Source organism: Carettochelys insculpta, chromosome 22, assembly GCF_033958435.1.
Source record: "Carettochelys insculpta isolate YL-2023 chromosome 22, ASM3395843v1, whole genome shotgun sequence".
NCBI classification, from domain to species: Eukaryota; Metazoa; Chordata; order Testudines; family Carettochelyidae; genus Carettochelys; species Carettochelys insculpta.
Genome location: NC_134158.1, coordinates 2,439,394 through 2,461,896, shown reverse-complemented (window position 1 = coordinate 2,461,896; position 22,503 = coordinate 2,439,394). Strand labels below are relative to the sequence as shown.

Genomic DNA, 22,503 nt, shown 5'->3' with positions numbered 1-22,503 from the left:
CAGTCCCTGCGCCCTCCCACACCCCTCCCTGCACCCAGACCCCGTCCCAGACCTTGCACACTTGCTGGTGTCCTTCCCCCAGGTCAGAACCCCTCTTCTGAACCCCAATCTCCTGCTCCAAGTCATAAACCAAACCCTCTGCACCCCCTCCTACACCCCTCTCCAGGTCAGAGCCCTCCCCTGCATCCAGACCTCTCCCCCTCTCCTGCACCCGCACCCCTCCCAGACCCTGCACCCTCCTACACCCCTCCCCAGGTTGCAGCCTTCCCCTGCACCCAGACCTCTCCCAGACCTTACACCCCCTCCTGCACCCGCACCCCTCCCAGACCCTGCACTCCCTCCTGTATCCCTCCCCCAGGTCAGAGCCCTCTCCCTCCCAGACCTGACACCCTCTCCTGCACCCGCACTCCTCCCCTTAGCTCACTTCTGCTCCCTTCTCTGTCCCAGACCCTGCACCCCCTCCGGAGAACAGTGTCTCCCTTGAGCACTGCCCAAAATCCGGGGCTGACCCCATCTGAAATATTGCCCCTGCTCTTCTAGCTGCTGTGTCCATGGTCAGATGTGGAGTTGTGCCGATTAGTTCTTCTGTTCAATGTCTTCATCAATGATTTAGATATTGGCATAGAAAGTACGCTTATTAAGTTTGCAGATGATACCAAGCTGGGAGGGGTTGCAGCAGCTTTGGAGGGTAGGGTCATAATTCAAAATGATCTGGATAAATTGGAGAAATGGTCTGAGGTAAACAGGGTGAAGTTTAATTTGGACAAATGCAAAGTGCTCCACTTAGGAGGGAACAATCAGTTTCACACACACAGAATGGGAAAGGACTGCCTAGGAATGAGTACAGCAGAAAGGGATCTGGGGGTTATAGTGGACCACAAGCTAAATACGAGTCAACAGTGTGATGCTGTTGCAAAAAAACGCAAACATGATTCTGGGATGCCTTAAGACACGAGAAGTCGTTCTTCTGCTCTACTCTGCGCTGGTTAGGCCTCAGCTGGAGCGTCGTGTCCAGTTCTGGGCACTGCAGTTCAAGAAAGATGTGGAGAAATTGGAGAGGGTCCAGAAAAGAGCTACAAGAATGATTAAAGGTCTAGAGAATGTGACCTATGAAGAAAGGCTGAAAGAATTGGGCTTGTTTAGTTTGGAAAAGAGAAGATTGAGGGGGGACACGGTAGCGGTTTTCAGGTATCTAAAAGGGAGTCATAAGGAGGAAGGAGAAAACTTGTTCTTCTTGGCCTCTGAGGATAGAACAAGGGGCAATGGACTTAAACTGCAGCCAGGGAGGTTTGGGTTGGACATTAGGAAAAAGTTCCTAACTGTCAGGGTGGTCAAACAGTGGAATACATTGCCAAGGGAGGTTGTGGAATCTCCATCGCTGGAGATATTTCAGAACAGGTTAGATAGACGTCTGACAGGGATGGTTTAGACAGTACTTGGTCCTGCCATGAGGGCAGGGGGCTGGACTCGATGGCCGCTCGAGGTCCCTTCCAGTCCTCGTGTTCTATGATTCTATGATTCTTGACTCTCCAGGCAATAGGCTAAACGTTACCCATCACCACCTAGAGTCCCTTCCAGCCTCACTTTCCACATTTGTCAGTAACGCCCGCTCCCTGTCAGGCCTGAGCTCACAGCACACAGCCTCTAACCCTGCTTTGGACTGGGGGTGGGACTCCATGACCTCCCGAAATCCCTCCCAGCCTTCAGAGTCTGATTCTAACCCTCACCGCGTTTTCAGGCCGCTGCAAACCAGAGGCGAGGGCAATGAAAGCTGGGTGCTGCACCTGGTTGTAGACCAGGGTTCCCAACTTTTCGGCATCACGCCCCCCTTTTGATTTTTGAGAAACCCTCCCGGCCCCCCCGCCACCTCTTCTTTCCCATCATCTAACCCCCCTGGAACAAAACATTCAATTTGTAATTTAAAACAAACACAAAAGCTGGCTAGAAAAATGTTATTTAAAATTAAAAATCAGCACAAATAATTGTCCTTGGCCCCTTGTGGTCGCCTGGGGCAGCCCCAGGTGCCCGAGCCCCAGGCCAGCCACCATAGCTGTCCGCGCCAGCCACCCGCCCACCTGAGACCTGCGCTGCCAGAGCCACTCACCCGAGCCCTGCGCCGCCACGGCCAGCCACCCGCTCGCCTGCCAGCCGTCCACCTGCCTGCTGGCCGCATGAGCCCTGTGCTGCCAGGACCAGCCACGGGCCAGCCGCCCGAGCCCCACACTGCCAGGGACAGCCACCAGCCTGAGCCACCCAAGCCCTGTGCTGCTGGGGCCAGCCACCTGAGCCCCACAAGCTGGCCGGCTGCCCAAGCCCTGCAAGCCCTGCGAGCTGCCCACCCCCTGCCTCCCACAAAGCCAGGCACCCCCAGCCTCCCATCTAACCCCATCCTCCTCCTCAACTCACACTTGCTCCCCTTTGCAGGAGGCAGCCAGCCCCACGTGGGTCTTTGCCTGCTGCCTGCTCTTTAGAGCGGCTGCGCTGGGTCACCCATGTAAATCGGCAGGGGCTGAGAGCCGGCAGCAGAAGCCAGAGCCTTCTTCACGTGGGAGAAAATGATGGCGGGGGGGCTGGGTTGCCTTGTGCCCCACCTAGAATTTCTTCACCCCCTCCAAGGGGGGGCACGCTCCCCAGTTCGGGGAACCATGGTGGGGGCCTGTGGGTTATCGCTAGCACTCAGTTTAGAAGGAAGCCAGGACTTTTCAGCTAATATGTATGTACCTCTCACCACAGCATTTTGTAAGGGTGGGAGTCTGGGTAAAACCAAGACACGACTGGGGCCCTCTTTGTTATACAGTAACTAGAGGCCCTGGCAGGAGAGCTGAAGGAAGGTGACCGATAGAAGGTCTGGCTAATAGAAAATGCACCGTTTTAAACCCATTCTGCTACATATTTCTCTCCTATTTCCTTCTAGTGGCGCACCTGGCAGAGAACGGTAAGGGCTCTTTATTCCTTTTACCGAGGCGTGCGAGAGGCACCGTGGCTTGCTGTTGCACGCTGCCTGTGTTGTTTCCGTTACTACTTAGTATTCCTCTTGTGGAAGCCCCAAAGTGCTCCGGGCCCCCTTGTGCTAGGAGCTGTACAAACATATAGCAAAGAGCTGGGCCGGGCCCCCAAAGAGCTCTCGGTCCCACGTCTAAGACTCAAGAGGGCAGGTGGGCACAGGCTAGGATGGGGGGGCTTTTGGGGGCCGGGGGCCACTGACCCGCGGAAAAACACACACATGAAATGTTCTGGGTTGGGGGCCACGCGAGTGAGGAGGAAACCGCAAACAGCCTCCTCACTGGGAGGCGCCTGACTGGGACGAAAGAAGAGGAGACGTTCCCCTCATTCCCCTGGCACGCCGGCCCTCGAGCCGGGGTGGGGGGGGGGCAGGGCTCGTACATTTGTGGGCTCCCTTAGGCTCAGGGGTTGGGCCAAAAATGAGGGGTTCAGTGGGAGGGGGGCAGGAAGCAGGCTTAGGGTGTGGGATCAGGGGAGTGCAGAAGCAGGGCGGGGGGTGATGTTGGGCACTTAGCGGGCCCAGCTTCTCAGGGGCACACATGGCTCTGTGCCCCCCACCCCAGAGCTCCCAGGCATCAGCCTCCGCTGCTGTGATTGGCCACAATTCCAGCCAATCGGAGCAGCCTCTCCAGGGTTGTGGAAAGGGGTAGGCAGTGATGCCGGCGCACGGGGCCCAGGATTTTCTCCCCACCAGGCACAGCCCGTGGGACCCCGCTTGCCTGAGTCAGGCCCGTGAGGCCCGCAGCCCCACCCCCTACCCGGCTGCTGGGGCGGCCGGGGGGGGGGAGCCCCAAGCCTCAGGGACCAGCTCCAGGCAAGATCTAGATCCAGATCTAAACAGAGGGACAGGGCTCAGCCTGCTCCACTTCCCCTTTGGACCCTGCCCTGATGGACGCAAGCCCCGGGGTCACTCCAGGCCAGGCAGCTGCAGGGCTGGCCGTCCCCCTGCACTCGCCCTGGTGGGACCTGGAGCACAGGAGACCGGGTGGGAGTGGAGCAGAGCACAGCTTGGTGGACGTTCTCACCCCGTTTATTTCTATCGATTCGCTTTTAGCGAAGCTGCAGAACGAACTTGGTAAGTGGTGTCCCTGCCCCTCCGTTTCTTCTGCCTCTCCTTCGGAGCAGCCGGTGCCCCGAACACCCTCACCTCTCTGCGTCTTCTTTGTTCCAGGGTTGAGACGAGCCCAGATGTACCAAGGTAAAGTCAGTGGATATCTGAGCCATGTCAAAACCTGGGCCACCTCTGTCCTCTTTCCTTTCCTTCTGTAAGGAGCAGGCTTGTCGCAAGAGTGACGGGGTTCAAGTACAACAAGAAGTCCTGTGGCACCTTATAGAGTGACAGCTATTTTGGAGCCTGAGCTTTCGTGGGCAGAGACCCGCTTCTTCAGATGCACGAGTCAAGCGGCGTTTTGCGAGAGATGGGACAGATGTGTTTAGTTGGGGGCGGGGGAATTTCCAGCCTTTCTGGGCTTACGCTATTCTGACAGCAAACAGGGCAGCGGACAACAGGGAGTTTGCCTGGGAGTTCACCTTGGCAGGAGTCCCGTACTGACGGTTCTCTTTCTTACAGTTTCGTTTCTCTTCTGCCCTTCGGGGGGGCATTAAGGACACCTGAGAGAACTCGGAGGAAGGGAAGCCGTAGATAGTGACAAGCCAGCTGCTGTGACCTGCACAGCCTGAGCTATGTTCGTCTTCCTCGATTTCATACGTACCAAGTGCAAGCTGGTCGCCGTCTTGGAAGAGAAGGTTGGAGGACTCGAGGTGCAAATATCCACCCTCCGGTGCATCAGAGAAGGTGAAGACGTCCTCAACAGCAGGCAGCATTTTGTCCTGCACGCACAGCAGGCTGAGCAACCAGTGAGGGCAGAACAAACTGAGGACGAAAACTGGAAGCGTGAAACATCCAGGAGCAGAAAACCAATTCAGGTAACTCCAGCTCCAGTGGAGGTCAGCAGCCGCTTTCAGGCTCTCTGCACGGGTGCCACGGTGGAGAATGCTGTGGCAGACACCTCTCAGGGAAGGGATCAGAAGAAGACCCCACTGACTGGAAGGCCTGGGATGCGTCGTCCTAGGGATGGGGGTTCTATGACCACCACCCCCAAGAGAAGAAGACAGGTGATGGTGGTCGGGGACTCCCTCCCAAGAGGGACTGAGTCATCCATCTGCCATCCAGACCTGGAATCTTACCAGGAGCTAGAATCCAGGATGTGATAGAGAGACTTCCAAAATTCATCAAACCTGTGGATTATTACCCCTTCCTGCTTCTCCACGTAGGAACCAATGAGATTGCAAAGAACGACGTTGAGCAGATCACTGCAGATCACGTAACTGTGGGAAGAAGGATCAAGAAATACGGAGCGCAAGTGGTGTTGACATTTATTCTCCCTGCTGAAGGAAGGGGTCCAGGTACAGATTGTCAGATCATGGAGGGTTGCGCAGGTGGTGTCGGAGAGAGGGATTTGGTTTCTTCGACCATGGGATTCTGTTCCGGGAACAAGGATTGCTAGGAAGTGACAGTATCCACCTAAAGAAGAGAGGGAAGAGCGTCTTTGCGGGCAGGCTTGCAAACCTAGTAAGGAGGGCTTTAAACTAGGTTCATCAGGGGATGGTGACACAAGCCCTGAGGTAAGGGGGAAAGGAACAAAGGAGGACCCCTTATTCGAAAGGAGAAGGTTGGCCAATCAGCTAGTTATTTAAGATGTTTGTACACAAATGCAAGAAGCCTGGGAAACAAACGGGAAGAATTGGAGGCCCTGGCACAGTCAAAGGAGTGTGAAGTGGCTGGAGGTAAGGCCTGACCTCAGCCAGCAGGCTTTCACGAGCCAGAGGCAGAGCAACCAGGGAGCTGCAGACAGGAAAGTTTAAGAAGGAGTTTAACAGAGGGAAGCCTGCGATGGTCAGGAAGACCCACCACACCTGTGCCAGGACTGCTTCTTGTCTCTTCCGGCCGTGCCTGGAGCCAGACAGACTGCCTGACCGTGGGTGCCTCCACCCAGATCCTGGTGAGGTTTTGCAGGGACTGTGGCTTGCAATTCCCACTCACTGATATCCAGGCTGGGGGGAGCATCCAACGTGAGAGGTGCCTGCTGGTGGAATCTAGGTGGGAGAGCTGCAGGAGGAGGTAGCCAGGTTGAGGAGCATCCGAATCCATGAGGAGTCCCTGGACCCTGTTCATGTGGAGACAGCGGAGGTAGCTGTCCCAGTACACAGGACTGCTGACACACCACTGGTGGAGGAGGAGATGGCTCAGGGTGGACGCTGGCAGCTGGTTACTTCTGGCAGCAGGCAGTGCCCCACCCCTGCTCTGAACCCTCCCACCGTGGTACTAGGAAACCGTTATGCTGCACTTGATGCAGGAGACAAGGAATCACCCTGAACAGCAGAGGAGAAGCCTCGTACCCCCAAGGCTGGGAAGTCGGCTGCCACCACTGCGAGGAGGAAACGGAGAGTGGTGGTGGTCGGAGATTCTCTTCTGAGGGGGACAGAGGCGCCCACCTGTTGCCCTGACATTTCATCTTGGGAGGTGTGCTGCCTGCCGGGGGCATTCACCTTTCGAGGAGGGGGAAGACCATATTCGGACACAGGCTGGCTAACTTAGTGAGGAGGGCTTTAAACTAGGTTCAACGGGGACAGGGGAGCAAAACCCCCAGGTAAGTGGAGAACATGGAGACCTGGGAGATGGGTCGGAAATGGGAGGGAGCACAAGCTATAACGACAGAGTAAAAGGAGGGCCAGGGCAAAACTGGGAGGCAAGATCAAATCAATATCTTAGATACCGATATACAAATGCAAGAAGTATGGGTAATAAGCAGGAGGAACTGGAAGTGCTACTAAATAAATACAACTATGACATCTTTGGCATCACAGAAACTTGGTGGGGTAACACACATGGCTGGAATGTTGGTATGGAAGGGTACAGCCTGGTTAGGAAGGACAGACAGGGGAAAAAGGGAGGGGGTGTTGCCTTGTACATTAAAAATGTACACACCTGGACTGAGGTGGATATGGATGTTGGAAATGGATGTGTTGAGAGTCTCTGGATTAAGCTAAAAAGGGTGGAAAACAAGGGTGATGTCCTGCTAGGAGTCTACTACAGGCCACCTATCCAGGTGGAAGAGGCTTTTTTTAAACAACTAACAAATCATCCAGGGCCCAGAATTGGGTGGTGATGGGGGACTTCAGTTATTCAGATATATGTTCGGAAACTAACACAGCGACACACAGACTATCCAATAAGTTCTTGGATTGCATTGGAGACAACTTTTTATTTCAGAAGGTTGAAAAAGCTACAGGGGGAAGCTGTCCTAGATTTGATTTTAACAAATAGGGAGGAACCGATTGAGAATTTGAAAGTGGAAGGCAGCTTGGGTGAAAGTGATCGTGAAATCATAGTGTTCACAATTCTAAGGAAGAGAGCAAAATAGAGATAATGGATTTCAGGAGGGCAGATTTTGGTAAACTCAGAGAGCTGGTAGGTAAGGTCCCGTGGGAAGCAAGACTGAGGGAAAAAACAATGGAGGAGAGTTGGCAGGTTTTCAAAGGGACGTTAGTGAGGTCCCAAAAGCAAGCTATCCCGCTGCGTAGGAAAGATAGAAAACATGGCAAAAGACTGTCTTGGCTTAACCAGGAGATCTCACATGATCTCAAATTAAAAAAGGAATCATGTAAAAATGGAAACTAGGACAAATTACACAGGATGGATACAGGCAAACAGCACAGGAATGCAGGTGCAAGGTTAGAAAGGCAAAGGCACAAAATGAGCTCAGACTAGCTATGGGCATAAAGGGAAACACGAAGGCAAGAGGAAGACCAAGGACAGGCTAGGCCCATTGCTCAGTGCGGAGGGAGAAACAGTAATGGGAAACTCGGAAGTGACAGACATGCTTAATGACTTCTTTGTTTCGATCTTCACCGGGGATGCTGGGTACTTCCTGGTACAAGCGCTGAAGGAACCGACCAGGGGTCATGCACAGCTTGACCTGCTGCTCACAAGCAGGGAAGAACTAGTGGGAGAAATAGAAGTGGGTAGCAAAAAACCCTGTTTTCGAAAGAACCCTTCCTTTCAGGGTTTCCTTTCGAATGAACTCCGTCTACACCGCTTGTGTTTTTTTCCCAAAAACAGCACTTCTGGAACAGCGAGTGGCTGCCGTTATGCAAATGAGGTGCACAATATTTAAATCAGAACCCCATTTGCATTTCCGATTGGCTGCATTTGCATTCCCCTTCTAAAAGGGCCACAGCCACTATGTCTACACGGCAGCTTTATTTGGAAATATTCAGGAACAGCTTATTTCCAAAGAGCGCCTATTCCCTACCTGGCTCCAATTTCAAAATACCTGTTTTGAAATGGGCACGCTTCCTCATGGACTGAGCCTGAGGAGCCCCCTACCAGCCCCAAAATAGAGGCTAACCCGTTCGCATCTGACTAAACATTTCCTTTCGACTTACATATCTGTATGCCCAGGTCATGCTGTGGCCTGAATTTACTGGATTCATTACACCCGCTCAGGACTAAACATCTGTGTCTCTGCTCTGGCCACACAAAAGAAAGACCCCTCGGCAGGTACCTGCTTCAATTCAAAAAACTCCCTGTGTCCTGCCATGGGCTCACCTGGCCAACAGAGACCCCACTCTCTGGGTTTAACCCTCAACAGGCCTTCATTGATGACAGCTGCATGAGGCAACTGTGCTAGCAAAGCCCCTTACGGACATCGGGAACGATGCGAGCCAGGTGAGCTCAACCGTCACGGCCCAGGCCGGCCCCAGCAGTTACTACAGCATGACCTGCTTGGTCTTGGTAACGACCCTCAGGTCAGAGTGCCCAGAGCAACGTTAGGGGTGCACTGCCAGAGAGGTGCCTAGTTACATGGAATAGGGCCCATGGCCAACAGTCACAGGACCCTCACCTATCACTGGTCCCTCACCCTCTCCTGACGGACAAGGCTGCTGGAAGATTCCTGAAACGAGAAAGGTGTAACGGCTGCCTGGGTCCTGATAAACCTCTCTAAGCGCCACACTGAGCTCACTGTTAGTGCGGCCTCTTGCCTCTCCCTGTCTGTCCCCCCTCGCCCTCCTGCCTCGCTCATCTCCACCAGAGCTCATGGGGGCAGGGGTGCACCCGCGTCCGGCCTCGCCCTGTTCTCCCAGCCTGCTCTGCCGCATTCAGAACGCACGGGCTACGGTTTGGAAATGTGGGTACATTCTTAGCAGTGTCTGTTGTCGGGGAACCCCATTCCCGTGGGGTACAGTGTCCCCCAAAAGTCCGAGGCTGGAAGTCGAAGCAGCGAGGCAAGAGTGAGATCTAAAAGGAAACTTTATTATGCACGCATGCAGGCTGCCAGCTTACAGAGAAGTGGGAGCCCTGAGAACCAGTTCCAAGGACTCTTTATACAGTTCGTTTAGACAGTTTAGTCATTAATTGTCTTCTTTAACATAGGAAAGTCTCAGCAGAATTGCCCTGAGACGTGTCTGCAAACACCAGCTGTGCTTGAGGCCAGTTTACACTACAAAGGTACATGATAACCCAAACCAGACTGTGAAGAACTTCAAAAAGATCTCAGCAAACTGAGTGATTGGGCAGCAAAATGGCAAATGAAATTTATTGTGGGTAAGTGTAAGGTAATGCACATTGGGAAAAATAACCCCATTTATACATACAATATGATGGGGGCAAATTTAGCTACGACAGATCAGGAAAGGGATCTTGGATTATAGTGGATACTTCTCTGGAAACATCCACGCAGTGTGCAGCGGCAGTCAGTAAAGCAAATAGGATGTTAGGAATTATTAAAAAAGGGATAGAAAATAAGAAGAAGAATATCTTACTTCCCCTATATAAAACTATGGTACGCCCACATCTTGAGTACTGCGTGCAGATGTGGCCTCCTCACCTCAAAAAAGATATATTGGCGTTAGAAAAGGTTCAGAAAAAGGCAACTAAAATGATTAAGGGTTTGGAACGGGTCCCATATGGGGAGAGGCTACAGAGACTGGGACTTTTCAGTCTGGAAAAGAGGCGACTGAGGGGAGATATGATAGAGGTATATAAAATCATGAATGGTGTGGAGAAGGTGAATACAGGGAAGTTATTGACTTGTTCCCATAATATAAGAACTAGAGGACACCAAATGAAATTAATGGGTAGCAGGTTCAAAACTAATAAAAGAAAGTTTTTCTTCACACAGCACACAGTCAACCTGTGGAACTCCTCACCAGAGGACGCTGTGAAGGCCAGGACTCTAGCAGAGTTTAAAAAAGAGTTCGATAAATATTTGGAGGTTAGGTGCATAGATGGCTATTAGCAAGGGGTAAGGTATGGTGCCTTTTGTCGAAGGCAGGAGATGGATGGTAGGAGACAAATCGCTTGATCATTGTCTTCGGTTCACCTCCTCTGGGGCACCTGGCACTGGCTACTGTCGACAGACAGGATACTGGGCTAGATGGACCTTTGGCCTGAGCCAGTATGGCCGTTCTTATGACAGAGGAGCCTACAGGATAAATTGTCTCTAGGTGACAAGGGTGGGACTTCAAAGAAGTGCAGATGACCCCCTAGTATCCCACTACAGAGTGAGGCCTGGTTAGTGTAGAAAAAGACTCTTTTAACCCTTAGAGCAGTTTTTCCCCCCACACTATTCACATTTCTCCACTGGCTTGAGTGGACTTTGGAGAGCGTCCCCAGTGCATGAAAAGGGACGAGCCAGCTTGAGTTGGTTGGACCTTCCAAAAGCTTTTGATGAAGCCCCATACAAGCAGCTGCTGGAGAAACCGTGTGGCCAAGCGAAGAGAGGTGAAGTCCTGGCACCGGATCACACTGGCTAAGGCATGGAAAGCCAAGACAACGAATTGCGAGACAAACCGGGAAGTTTGGCTCCCAGCTAGAAGCTGAGGGTGGCCTGGAGTTATTTAACGTGATCAACTCGAGAAAGGTTCACAACTCCGGAGCAGGGTTCAGCAGCTCCTCCGAGGCGGAGGGCCAGAATTTGACCTTTTGACTTGGTCAAGAGGTCCAAGTGCCCCTGATACTTTTTAAAGTCACTAGTAGTAGTAGCATCCTTCAGTCTACGTAGACTATGGATCGCGCCCTTTGTAGTTCCATTTGCGATCATCATTTGCAGTGTCAACTGTGACTGTGAAGGCCCACATGAGAGCGACAGTCCTTGCTGCATCTGTTGCTTGTGTCATGGGTGTCTGGCAGGTCCTTATTGTGCTTTCTGGCTGCGTCTACACGTGCACGCTACTTCGAAGTAGCGGCAGTAACTTCGAAATAGCGCCCGTCACGTCTACACGTGTTGGGCGCTATTTCGAAGTTGAAATCGACGTTAGGCGGCGAGACGTCGAAGTCGCTAACCCCATGAGCGGATGGGAATAGCGCCCTACTTCGACGTTCAACATCGAAGTAGGGACGTGTAGACGATCCGCGTCCCGCAACATCGAAATAGCGGGGTCCTCCATGGCGGCCATCAGCTGGGGGGTTGAGAGATACTCTCTCTCCAGCCCTTGCGGGGCTCTGTGGTCACCGTGGGCAGCAGCCCTTAGCCCAGGGCTTCTGGCTGCTGCTGCTGCAGCTGGGGGTCCGTGCTGCATATACAGGGTCTGCAACTAGTTGTTGGCTCTGTGTATCTTGCACTGTTTAATGAAAGTGTGTCTGGGAGGGGCCCTTTAAGGGAGCGACTTGTTGTTGAGTCCGCCCCGTGACCCTGTCTGCAGCTGTGCCTGGCTCCCTTATTTCGATGTGTGCTACTTTGGCGTGTAGACGTTCCCTCGCTGTGCCTATTTCGATGTTGGGCTGAGCAACGTCGAAGTTGAACATCGACGTTGCCAGCCCTGGAGGACGTGTAGACGTTATTCATCGAAATAGCCTATTTCGATGTTGCAACATTGAAATAAGCTATTTCGAAGTTGGGTGCACGTGTAGACGTAGCCTCTGTGGGCTCGCTTCTCCTCTGCTAGCTGTCTGATCCTCATCTCACCCTTCTGAAGGCCCTTGTGTAGTTCCTGCCTCTGTCTCCTGCGATCGTCTGCCAGCTCCTCCCAGCTGTCCGGCTCGATGTCTACCTCCCTGAGGTCCCGCTTGCAAACGTCTTTGTAGCGCAACTGGGGGCATCCGGGAGGTCTTTTGCCAGAGGCTAGCTCGCCATACAGGATGTCTTTTGGGATCCTTCCATCATTCATCCTGTGGACATGGCCAAGCCAGCAGACCTGCTGCTGCCTGAGGAGGGTGTGCATGGTTGGGATTCCAGCTTCCTATTGCTATTAAAGTCACCAATAGTCCTACATACACAAGCGCCATTAATAAATAAATGAAAAGGCTGCGCTTCACCACTGAGGGGCATTAGCTTGTCTGTTGGTAATCCAAAGGCCGCCTGGCTTTGAGCAAGCTCCCCGCTTCACGGGGGAGGAGGGGCGGGGCTGAGCTCCCACCTCACGTGCTCTTGGCACCTCTGACGGGCATCGCTGGCCCCAGCGTATATGATGCAATGGCGACTAATATGAAAAACGGAATGCATAGATGTATACACACACATAAATCTCTTCGTCTACAAGGTGCCACAGGACTTCTCTTTGGTTTTGTGGATACAGACTAACTCAGTTCCCCATCTGATACTTAAAAACCGGTGAAATTAGTGGAAAAGCAGTTAATTTGGGAGGAAAATATAGGTGTTTATTACAGTGGACAAAAGGATGGGGGTGGGGGGAGTATTTGGGGGATTATTGTTTGATGAACGGCATTCAAGGCAGATTCCTGCAGAACTAAACCAGAACTCAAAACACAACGAACGGCCCCTTGGAGCTGAAAAAACCAGTACGTCTCTAATCCCCAAATAAAACCCGTCATTTGACTACACGGGTTAGTCATGGGGCCGGAGAGCTATTAGCTGTAAATATTCACCTTTACTAACTGGGCCACCCGGTTGCAGCACGTACGCTCGACTTCGCTGTCCCCCGGAGTGGCGTTTAGACCACCGTGGCAAACCCCTCGACCGTCCCTAGAGGGTTCTGCACTTCCAGGCAGCTCCTCATCGGCCTCAGAGGCTCAGGGAGGCCCCCTTTGTTGCCCTGGGGCCTCCCGGAGGCCAGGGTCTCCCTTTACCCAGCCATGTTCATCACAGGCCAGTCTGAATTTGGGGTGGAGGAGGTTTCTTTCTGCCTTGAGCTGCTCTGGCCCTACCCCAGTTGGCCGGCCCTACCAGGGAGAGTGGTGGGGGGAGTCCAGTCCCACCCACTGTCCTGGACTCTGGCCCAGGGACCCTAGGCAGGGAGGGAGCCAAGGGAGCTTCTTGCCCCCCTCCCAGCCAGCTTTCTCTCCCTGGGCCTTTTCACGCCCCCCACCATCACCTTCTGGGACCTTTCCCCAGTACCGTGCCACTGTGCTGCGCTCGGGACTGGTCTGGTCTCCAATCTCCACACCTCCAGCCTTGCTCTCTCTGGGCACCACACCCCTCTCCTCCTGCTACCTGGGGAGAGCCTTTTACAGGAGAGCCTGAGAGACTTGATTACTCCCAGGTGCTCCCACGCCAGCCGGATGCTGGCTGTCCCTGACGAGCCCCAGCCGCTTATGCAGCCTGCAGGACTGCACCCTCTGGGAACTTACCCGGGGAACAGAAAGGGGTTCCTCCAATGCCCAGAACGTTCGCCTGCCCCCAGACGCCTGTCGGCTGCAGACTGGGAGCTGCTACACCACTTACAGAGAGAAAGGCTGTGTCTCCTCTACACCCTTAGCTCTGAGCCCGCTGGCTTTTAGCTCCAACTGTAACACCTCCTGCACTCAGCCCCCAAGGTCCCAGGTTTGAGTCTGCCGGGGGCAGTTATGCTGGCACGTATCACAGAACAAGAGAGCTGGAAGAGACCTAAAAAAGCCATCCAGTCCAGCCCCCTGCTCTAAGCAGGACCAAACCCACCAGATCAGCCCAGCCAGGGCTTTGTCGAGCCGAGACTTAAACACCTCCAGGGATGGAGACTCCACTACTCCCCTGGGTGGACCATCCCAGTGCTTCACCACCCTCCTAGGGAAAAAATTTTTACCTAATGTTCAACCTGGACCTTCCCAACCGCAACTTGAGACCATCGTTCCGTGTTCTGCCATCTGTGACCACTCTGAGCAGCCTCTTTGCAGCCTCCCTTCAGTAAGTCGAAGGCTGTTATCAAGTCCCCCCTCAGCCTTCTCTTCTGCAGACTAAACAGTCACAATTCCCTCAACCTTTCTTCAGAAGTCACACGCTCCAGGACCCTAATTATTTTGGTCGCCCTCCGCTGGACCCTCTCCAGTGTATCCACATCCTTCCTATAATTGGGGGCCCAGAACTGGACACAGTACTCCAGATGCGGCCTCCCCAAAGCCGAATAAAGAGGAATAATCACTTCTCTGGATCTACTGGCAACGCTTCTCATGATGCAACAACCCTAATATGCCACTAGCTTTCTTGGCTACACCGGCACACTGTTGACTCATGTTCAGCTTCTCGTCCACGACAACTCCCAGGTCCTTTTCTGCGGAACTACCACCGAGCCAGTCGGACCCCAGCCTGTAACAACGCTTGGGATTCTTCCGGCCCAAGTGCAGGACTCTGCACTTGTCCTTATTGAACCTCATCAGATTTCTGGCAGCCCAGTCTTCCAATTTGTCTAAGTCACTCCGGACTCTGCGGCCAGAAGCATTCGGGGCGGTGGGGTGGAGGTCAGAGAACGTGGGTAGGGCAGAGAGATTAGCTCTGTGCGACAGAGGTGCTTTGAACTAACACAGCTACACACAAAACGTGTTGTGAGATAGCATAGCTGGACACACAAGGCCTATTCTGAAATGGTGCCATTCTGGCTAACACCGCCCCACCAGCTGTTTCGCCATTACGCCACCCCACCAGCCGCGGCCCAGTGTGCATGGTGGCTGCAGCGCCCCGCCTGGAGCCATGGCTGGATGAAGAAACACATCTAGACTTTGCTCCAGATCATCCCATCATCCAGCAGCCAGGAGAGGGCGATGGCTGTGATGCAGCCGGCTCAGGACCCAGCCCCAGGCAGGGCTGGGAAAGGGCCCGTTCTCCCCGGGCCTGCTCCCTGGATCGTCGCCTTGTCGTGGTGAGCGGGCTTGTGTGTTCCAACGAACCGGAGAGCGACGCCAGGGTCACCACGGCGGCAAGGTCAAGGGGGGAGGGTCCAGACAAAGAACGATCTCAAAAGTCCTCCATGGCAGAACAGGCGGAAGAGCCAAGAGCCGCGTGGTGGCTGCAGGGCAACAGTCCCCACCCCCCGCGTTAAAAGAAGTCAGGCACAGGTGTCCTCCTCTGCGTAATACTCCCCTAAACTTAATCCCTCCAGCGAATGGCGAGTGGTGACGGGAGCAGGATTGTGAAATCTGGAGGCTTTTAGTCATGAACCAGCACGTAGGTGATGGATTGCGTGTATCAGTCGTTCCGTTTCGAGGACTGAGGTCATAGAATGGTCCGGCCGCTGCGTCCACGACCGAGCAGTCCTATTTAGGATCTGCTCTGCTCCTTCCACATAGGGAAGGGGCTAGAAAATGAGGCCTAAACATAGTCAACCTCAGACCCCCTTGACTGGATAACCGCATCCAGTGGGTTCACCTCCATGTGGTCAAAATCAAACAATAAACTTTGAAACATGGAATTTTTTGACTCTAATGGACAACTGAGACAATGAGCGACCCGAAAGATGCAAAGCGATTATCACCCATGAGCTGGAACGATTCAACATCGCTATCATTGCCCTAGCGGAAACGCCTAGACCAGAAGAAGGACAGCTGAGAGAAGAAGGCAGAGGCTACACGTTTTTCTGGAAAGGAAACTCAAAGGAAGAAAAACGAATTCATGGAGCAGGATTTGCCATCAAAAACGAGCCAAGAAAGATCCTATCTGAAGTCCCTGCCAGCAGCAGTGAGCACCTCATAACTCTCTGCTTGAAGCTTGCCAAAAACCAACAGGCAACTGTTATCAGTGCTTATGCACCCCCTCTAGATGCCGAAGATGATGTGAAGGAGAAGTCCTACACCCAACTGGACACAGTCCTGAAAGGCATCCCCATTATCCTCTTGGGGGATTTCAATGCCAGGTTTGGGAGAGATGCCAGAAAAACAAACATGAGAACTATGACAACATCCTTGATCGAAGCACAATCACCCCATAGACTACGTCATCATCCGTGCTTGGGGTCGGCGTGATGTCCTTCTGACACGTGCAATGAGTCGTGCTGATGACCTTTGGCCTGACCACCGCTTTATTCAATCCACACTGGTGATTAGGATTGTCACCAAGTGGAGAAGTCAGAGGAAACAGATGCGATGAAAGATCAATGTACAAGGCTTGGAGGACCCCGTCAAATGAAGTGACTTCCAGATAGTGCTCCAAAGGAAGCTGCCAACAGTAGATGTAGAAGAACACTGATGTCAATTGAAAAACACTATCTTTGGAGCTTGCGGAGAAGCCATTGGCCACCACGCCAGGAAGCATCGGGACTGGTTTGATGAGAACGATGTACAAATTGAATGCTTGATTGAAGTGAAAAGGAAAGCCTTCAGGGCCTGGCAAAGTGACATCAACTGAGCAACAAAGAGAGAAGCGCATGCCAAGGCCAAGGCACAAGTCCAACTGAAAAACCCCTGAAGGCCACTGAAAAACCTGTGAGAGACTGAGAAGGAGCAAGAACTCCAGCATCTTGCAGACATCAAGGATACAAGAGGCAACTGCAAGAAAAATATTGTGAACAAAACCGAGCTTTATAGATGAGTTTCATCGACCTGACCAAAGCATTTGACTCAGTCGATTGTACTGCCTTGTGGGCCGTCCTCTCAAAGATCGGCTGCCCCCAAAAATTCATTAGCATCTTAAGCCTGCTTCACAACAACATGATTGCCACCGTATTGAGCAACAATGGACCCCAAAGAAACCCCTTTGAGGTCAAAACAAGAGCCAAGCAAGGCTACGTCATTGCCCCATCGCTGTTCTGCACCTTTATCGCCATGAGCCTTCACCTCATTGATGGCAAACTTCCAGATGGTGTGATGGTGGTCTATAAAATGAATGGAAACTTTTCAATCTCAGGAGACTGAACCCTAAAAGAAAGACCTTCACGACCTCGATCGTGGAGCTCCAGAATGCAGATGACAACATGGTTGCTGCTCTTTCTCCCACCGCCCTTCAGACCATCTTAAGTGCCTTTGCCGAAGCATATGAGAATCTCAGCCTCACACTGAACATCACAAAGACCAAGGGGCTCCACTAACCTTCACCATCTGGACAACCTCAAACACCCTCTGTTGAAGTCAACAGAGCACTGCTGGAAAATGTGGAGCAGTTGCCATACCTTGGAAGTCATCTTTCTGCTAATGTTGACATTGATGAGGAAATCCAGCATCGTCTGAGCCGTGCAAGCTCTGTTTTCACCCACCCGAGACAAAGGGTCTTCGAGAACTGGGACATCTATCCCAAGACAAAGCTCCTTGGATACTGTACAGTGGTTGTTCCAACGCTACTGTAGGCATGTGAAACCTGGACAAAATACAAGTGTCATTTGAAGGCACTTGAACAATATCATTAACGCTGCCTCAGGAGAATCCTGAATGCCTCTTGGGAGGATAGGTACAGGAACGCTAGCGTCCTGGAAGAGTCGAACATGGCCAGCATTGAAGCCGTTATCCTTCATCAACAACTTCATTGGACGGGTCACAGGGTTCGGGTGTCTGATCAGCACCTCCCAAAAGAGATTCTGGTTTCCGAGTTGGAGGCCAGCAGGGGACAGCGGAAGCGATATAAGGACATGCTGGAGGCACGTATGAAATAGTGCAGCATCAGCATTGACGCTTGGGAGAACCTTGCCCGAGATCATCCCCCCCGGACAGCAGTAATCCATGAGAGGGCGGTGCGGCTGGAGATGTCCCGCCGCAATGCAGACGAGGAGAGGCAGAGAAGGAAAGAGCATCAAAAACTGCCTCGCACCCCTCCAACAGCTACCAACACCTGCCCCTTCTGCGACAAGACCTGCGGCTCCAGAACAGGGCTGATCAATGGACTCACCAATAGGAGGGTGACATGAAGACATCCTACTCGTTATCGAGTGACCGCCCAGAAGAAAAAGGCTCATTTCAAATTAGCGCTCTTCTGGGTCTGAACAGCCCCAGTTTTGCAATAGGCTTTATTCCTGCTGCGCTGAGGGTTCCCGAGTTTGAAGTAACGCACCTGCTCGTGGAAGTTAATTGAGCAATAGCGGGCGCGTGTAGGCACCAGCGAGGTCATTTCGAGCGAATGGCTGATGTTGCAGAATAGCTCTGTAGTGTAGACATAGCCTGAGTAACAGAAGTGTTGCTGCTGGGGAGAACTCGCTGGGCATGGAGAAGGATGCTGCAATGGGGTGGCACTGGGAATGGAGACCGTGGGTGCGTGGGGTGGCTTTGGCCCAGATCTCCTTTACGTTTAACTGATTGCCTTGTGCATTTACACAACACACACTTGCCCTCAGAGACATTCCTGCCTACAGGCCTGGCGAGAAGCGTTTCTCCGCTGTGGCCTGTGATCGCTTTCTACTCCGGCTGGGAAAGCGCAGTAAACCAGGGCAGCTCTGGTGAGGCCAAGGGACAGGCAGGGAAGGGTTCGAATCTCAGGCCTGACTCGGGTGAGGGTTTTACCCTGCCATTCTGACGCTGACTCAAGCTCTTTCGTCCACTCCCCCCAAAGAGCTGAGCGCACCGGGGGAAGAAAAGTCACTAATGTGCTGACGGCTCAGGCTCCAGCCAGCCTCTGAAGCTCAGGCTTTTCCTCTCTCCACAGCCAGTGTGATCCTGGATCCGACCACTGCGCACCGTGAGCTCCTCTTGTCTGAGGACAGGAAATGTGCCACCAAAGGAGACATAGCACAGAACGTGCCAGACAAGCCCGAGAGATTTGATTCATCTGTGTGTGTCCTGGGAGCTGAAGGTTTCACATCAGGGCTGCATTACTGGGAGGTGGAGGTGGCGAACGGCGGAGACTGGTGGGCTGTAGGGGTGGCCAGCGAGTCTGTGAGGCGGAAGGGATGGCTCAATTTTAGCCCAGCAGAGAAGATCTGGGCTGTTGAGTGTGACTGGGGTAAATACCAGGCTCTTGACTTCCCTATAACCCATCTGCCCCTGAATGAGCGACCTGGGAAAATCGGGGTTTTTCTGAACACCGAAGAGCGCTGTGTAGCATTTTATGACACAGACAACCTCGTGCCAATATACACTTTTAGAGACGTCTCTTTCCCCGATGAGAAAATCCTGCCCTTCTTCTGTGTCTGGAGAACGCCAGGAAAATGTGTCAGACTGTGTAGCTGAGAAAAGGTTTTGCCCAGGAGCAAGACCAGGGTGGGGGGGGCCTGCGTGAGAGGGGTGCAGGAGCAGACCGGGGGTGGGAAAGCTGCGCATCGGGGGGGTGTAGGGCTGGCCGTGAGGGTCGATCAGGCTCAGACCACTAGTGGTTCGTGGACCGCAGCGGGAGAAGCAGTGCTTAGAGCAGCGTCTCTCGAATCGTCAGAGACCGCGGACCGCCAAACCGTGAGACTCGCCTTGAGGAGCACCTGTGAAAACGTTCTTCAAACAAAGAGCAACATCCCCAGCAAAACCCAAGCCACGGAAGGTAACCGGGCACCGTAGCGGTGGAGAAGTACCGCTGTGCCAGGTCTTAGGGACGGAACGTACAGACCGTCGGTGTCCTTGTCCCAACGCCAGCTGCAGGTTGTTGGCAGAACACAGGCTGAGAAACGCCGCCGATTTGGAGGGACCCCTCAACATCCCGGTGCATGTGTAACCCGCCCCCCATCCTAGGGGTGTGGGTCACTGTCCTGTCGGGGGGCACCTGGACCACTTGCAGCAGGACAGGAGTCTCCTGTACCAACGGCGCTCAGCACCTGCTGGCCATTGGCTCACACGGGGGGCAGCTGCTGCAGGGAGGTCCCAGGTTCAGGTCCACCTCTGGCTGGCTGCGCAGGACTGCTCCCTAAAGCGGACCAGACGCTATTTGATGCTTCCACTCACCCCGGTTTCAACTCGGAGCATCGGTCATCCAGTCCCGCCCCCTGCCATTTACATTGTCGTGTACAGCAGGAATGTGCCAAGTGGGGAGCATGAAAATTCCTAAGGGGGGGTGCAGCGTGATCATCGGCGGGGTCTCCGGCTCATCCAGCTCACTGAAAACGTTGAACTATGTCCCTGGTTTTACGCCTGGGTGGTCACAATTCTAGACTGATCTGTAAAGCCTTTATGTCCTACAGGCTGATCTCCTGACCCGTGCCAAAAGGGTGTATTGTCTGGGGTTATTCTTCCTGGGGACATAACCAAAATTTCCGTCAGTTTGGATCACAGTAGAAAGTTTGGGGGCCCGGCTAACTGCAGGGACAAAATGTGGGGCCTGTCCTGAAAAGTTTGCTCACCCCAGATGTAAGGTAGCAACAGAAAATTCACAGTGGGCGCTCCAAGGGTGGAAAAGATATTCTGGGCTTTGCTGCCACCATGGGGAGGTCTCCTCTGGCGGTTAAGATACTGGGGGGTTTGCTGCCGCCATGGGGAAGTACCACCTCAACTGGCCCCCAACTACTGTCTCCCCCTTGGCGCATACTGGGCCTCGCTGCCTCTGGGAAAAAGTCTCCCTTGGTGGTTAAGGGGTTTGCTGCCATTGGGGAAGGACCACTTCGACTGGCCCATACCAGGGCTTGCTGATTGCAGAATCACAGAATCATAGGGCTGGAAGGGACCTCAGGAGGTCATCTAGTCCAGCCCCCTGCTTCAAGAAGGATCAACCCCAACTAAATCATCCCAGCCAGGACCTTGTCCAGCCAGGACTTAAAAACCCCGAGGGATGGAGAATCCACCACCTCTCTAGGCAACGCATTCCAGTGTTTCACCACCCTCCTGGTGAAGTAGTTTTTCCCAATACCCAACCTACACCTCTCCCCCTTTAACTTCAGACCATTTCACCTTGTTCTGCCATCTGACACCAGTGAGAACAGTTTCTCACCCTCCTCTTTGGAGCTCCCCTGCAGGAAGTTGAAGGCTGCTTTTAAATCACCCCTCAGTCTTCTGTTCTGTAAACTAAACAAGCCCAAATAACCTCAGCCTATCCTCATAGGTCTTGTGCTCCAGCCCCTTAATCATTTTTGTTGCCCTCAGCTGAACCTGCTCCAGCGCATCCACATCCTTTTTATACTGGGGGGCCCAAAACTGGACACAATATTCCAGATGTGGCCTCACCAGTGCTGAATAGAGGGGAACAACCACTTCTCTAGATCTGCTCGCAGGGCCCCTCCTCATGCTCCTCCTGACGCCGGGGGGCGGAAACCAAAAATTCTTTTATCCTGCACTTTCCCGTCCTCTTCCTTCTCACTTTCAAAAACAGTCCGGGCCCCTGTGTTATTTTCAGGGAGCACATGCAGTGATGGGAGGTGGGATACTCAGGGGTTGGCCAGTTGAGAATACAGTCGCTGCACCCATGTTGGCAATGTAATGTGAGGGGGGAAACCAAAAATTCTTCCATCTAAATTTAGATGCATTGTTTCCATGGGTGGACATATTTTCAGGGCTTGAGAGAAGAATGAGGAAAATGCAATGGGGGAAGGTGATGTCAAGACCACCAAGCCTACCCAGAAAGCTATGGGGATGAGAGAACTATGGGATAGCTTCCCATGACGCACTGCTGCAACAGTCAATGTTAGCCAATGTGAGCGTGGCACCAAGGACTCGACTAATCGTTAGCTCTAGCGTAGCGGTGTTGAAACAGGAGTGGGATGCCTAAGGAGGCTGCCTTTCTGACTTCTTCTTAGCCAGTGTGGTGAGCCATAAGTTTACTCTCCTTACCAGCTTGGTACGTCTGAAGAATCATCAGCAGGTGGAGGGTGGGTCTGCCCCATTTCTCAGCAGCTCGTCCTGAATTTGGTATTCTCGGCTGTGACCTAATGGAGGACGGTGACATTAGCCATAATTTTCGCAGGAGTCACAGAACCAGGTCAATTAAGATGTAGCTCAGAATCCCATGCTATGCAAAAATTTGAAATTTGATATTGAGTTTTATGGGTTAAAGAGTATTTGCAATATGTTGGCAATGACCACAAAGGGTCTTGACAGGAAAAAAAAAAAAAGCCCTGGAAAAGAGGTGATTAAAGGTGGATAAAATGGAAGTCTATCAAATTAGGAACGGTTGGGAGAATATGAAAGAGGCAGTGATATTTACCCCATCACATAACAAGGAATCAGGGGCCAGCCAATGAACTGAATAGGCAGGAGGTTTGAACCAGATGGCAGAACAAGGAGCAATGGTCTGCAGTTACCGAGGGAGAGCAGAAGGTTGGCTATTAGGAATAACTATTTCCCCAGGTGAAGCACTGGAATGTGTTACCAAGAGACGTGGTGGAGTCTGCATCCCTAGCGGCTTTTAAGTCCCGGCTTGACAAAGCCCCGGCTGGGGTGATTTAGTGGGGGTTGATCCTGCTTTGGGCAGGGGGCTGGACTAGATGAGCTCCTGAGGTCCCCTCCAGCCCTAGGATTCT

The 22,503-nt window shown here is 52.9% G+C and overlaps 1 protein-coding gene across 1 annotated transcript in view; it reads left to right on the top strand.

Annotated features, from left to right (window-relative positions):
- LOC142024613 (butyrophilin subfamily 1 member A1-like) overlaps window positions 1-22,503 on the top strand; it is a 44,751-nt gene that overhangs the window by 15,782 nt on the left and 6,466 nt on the right. Inside the window, exons 6-9 of the mRNA XM_075016749.1 lie at window positions 2,915-2,935; window positions 4,058-4,078; window positions 4,175-4,201; window positions 18,777-19,292. Coding sequence (XP_074872850.1) covers window positions 2,915-2,935; window positions 4,058-4,078; window positions 4,175-4,201; window positions 18,777-19,292 — 585 coding nt within the window. The remainder of the gene's footprint in view (window positions 1-2,914; window positions 2,936-4,057; window positions 4,079-4,174; window positions 4,202-18,776; window positions 19,293-22,503) is intronic.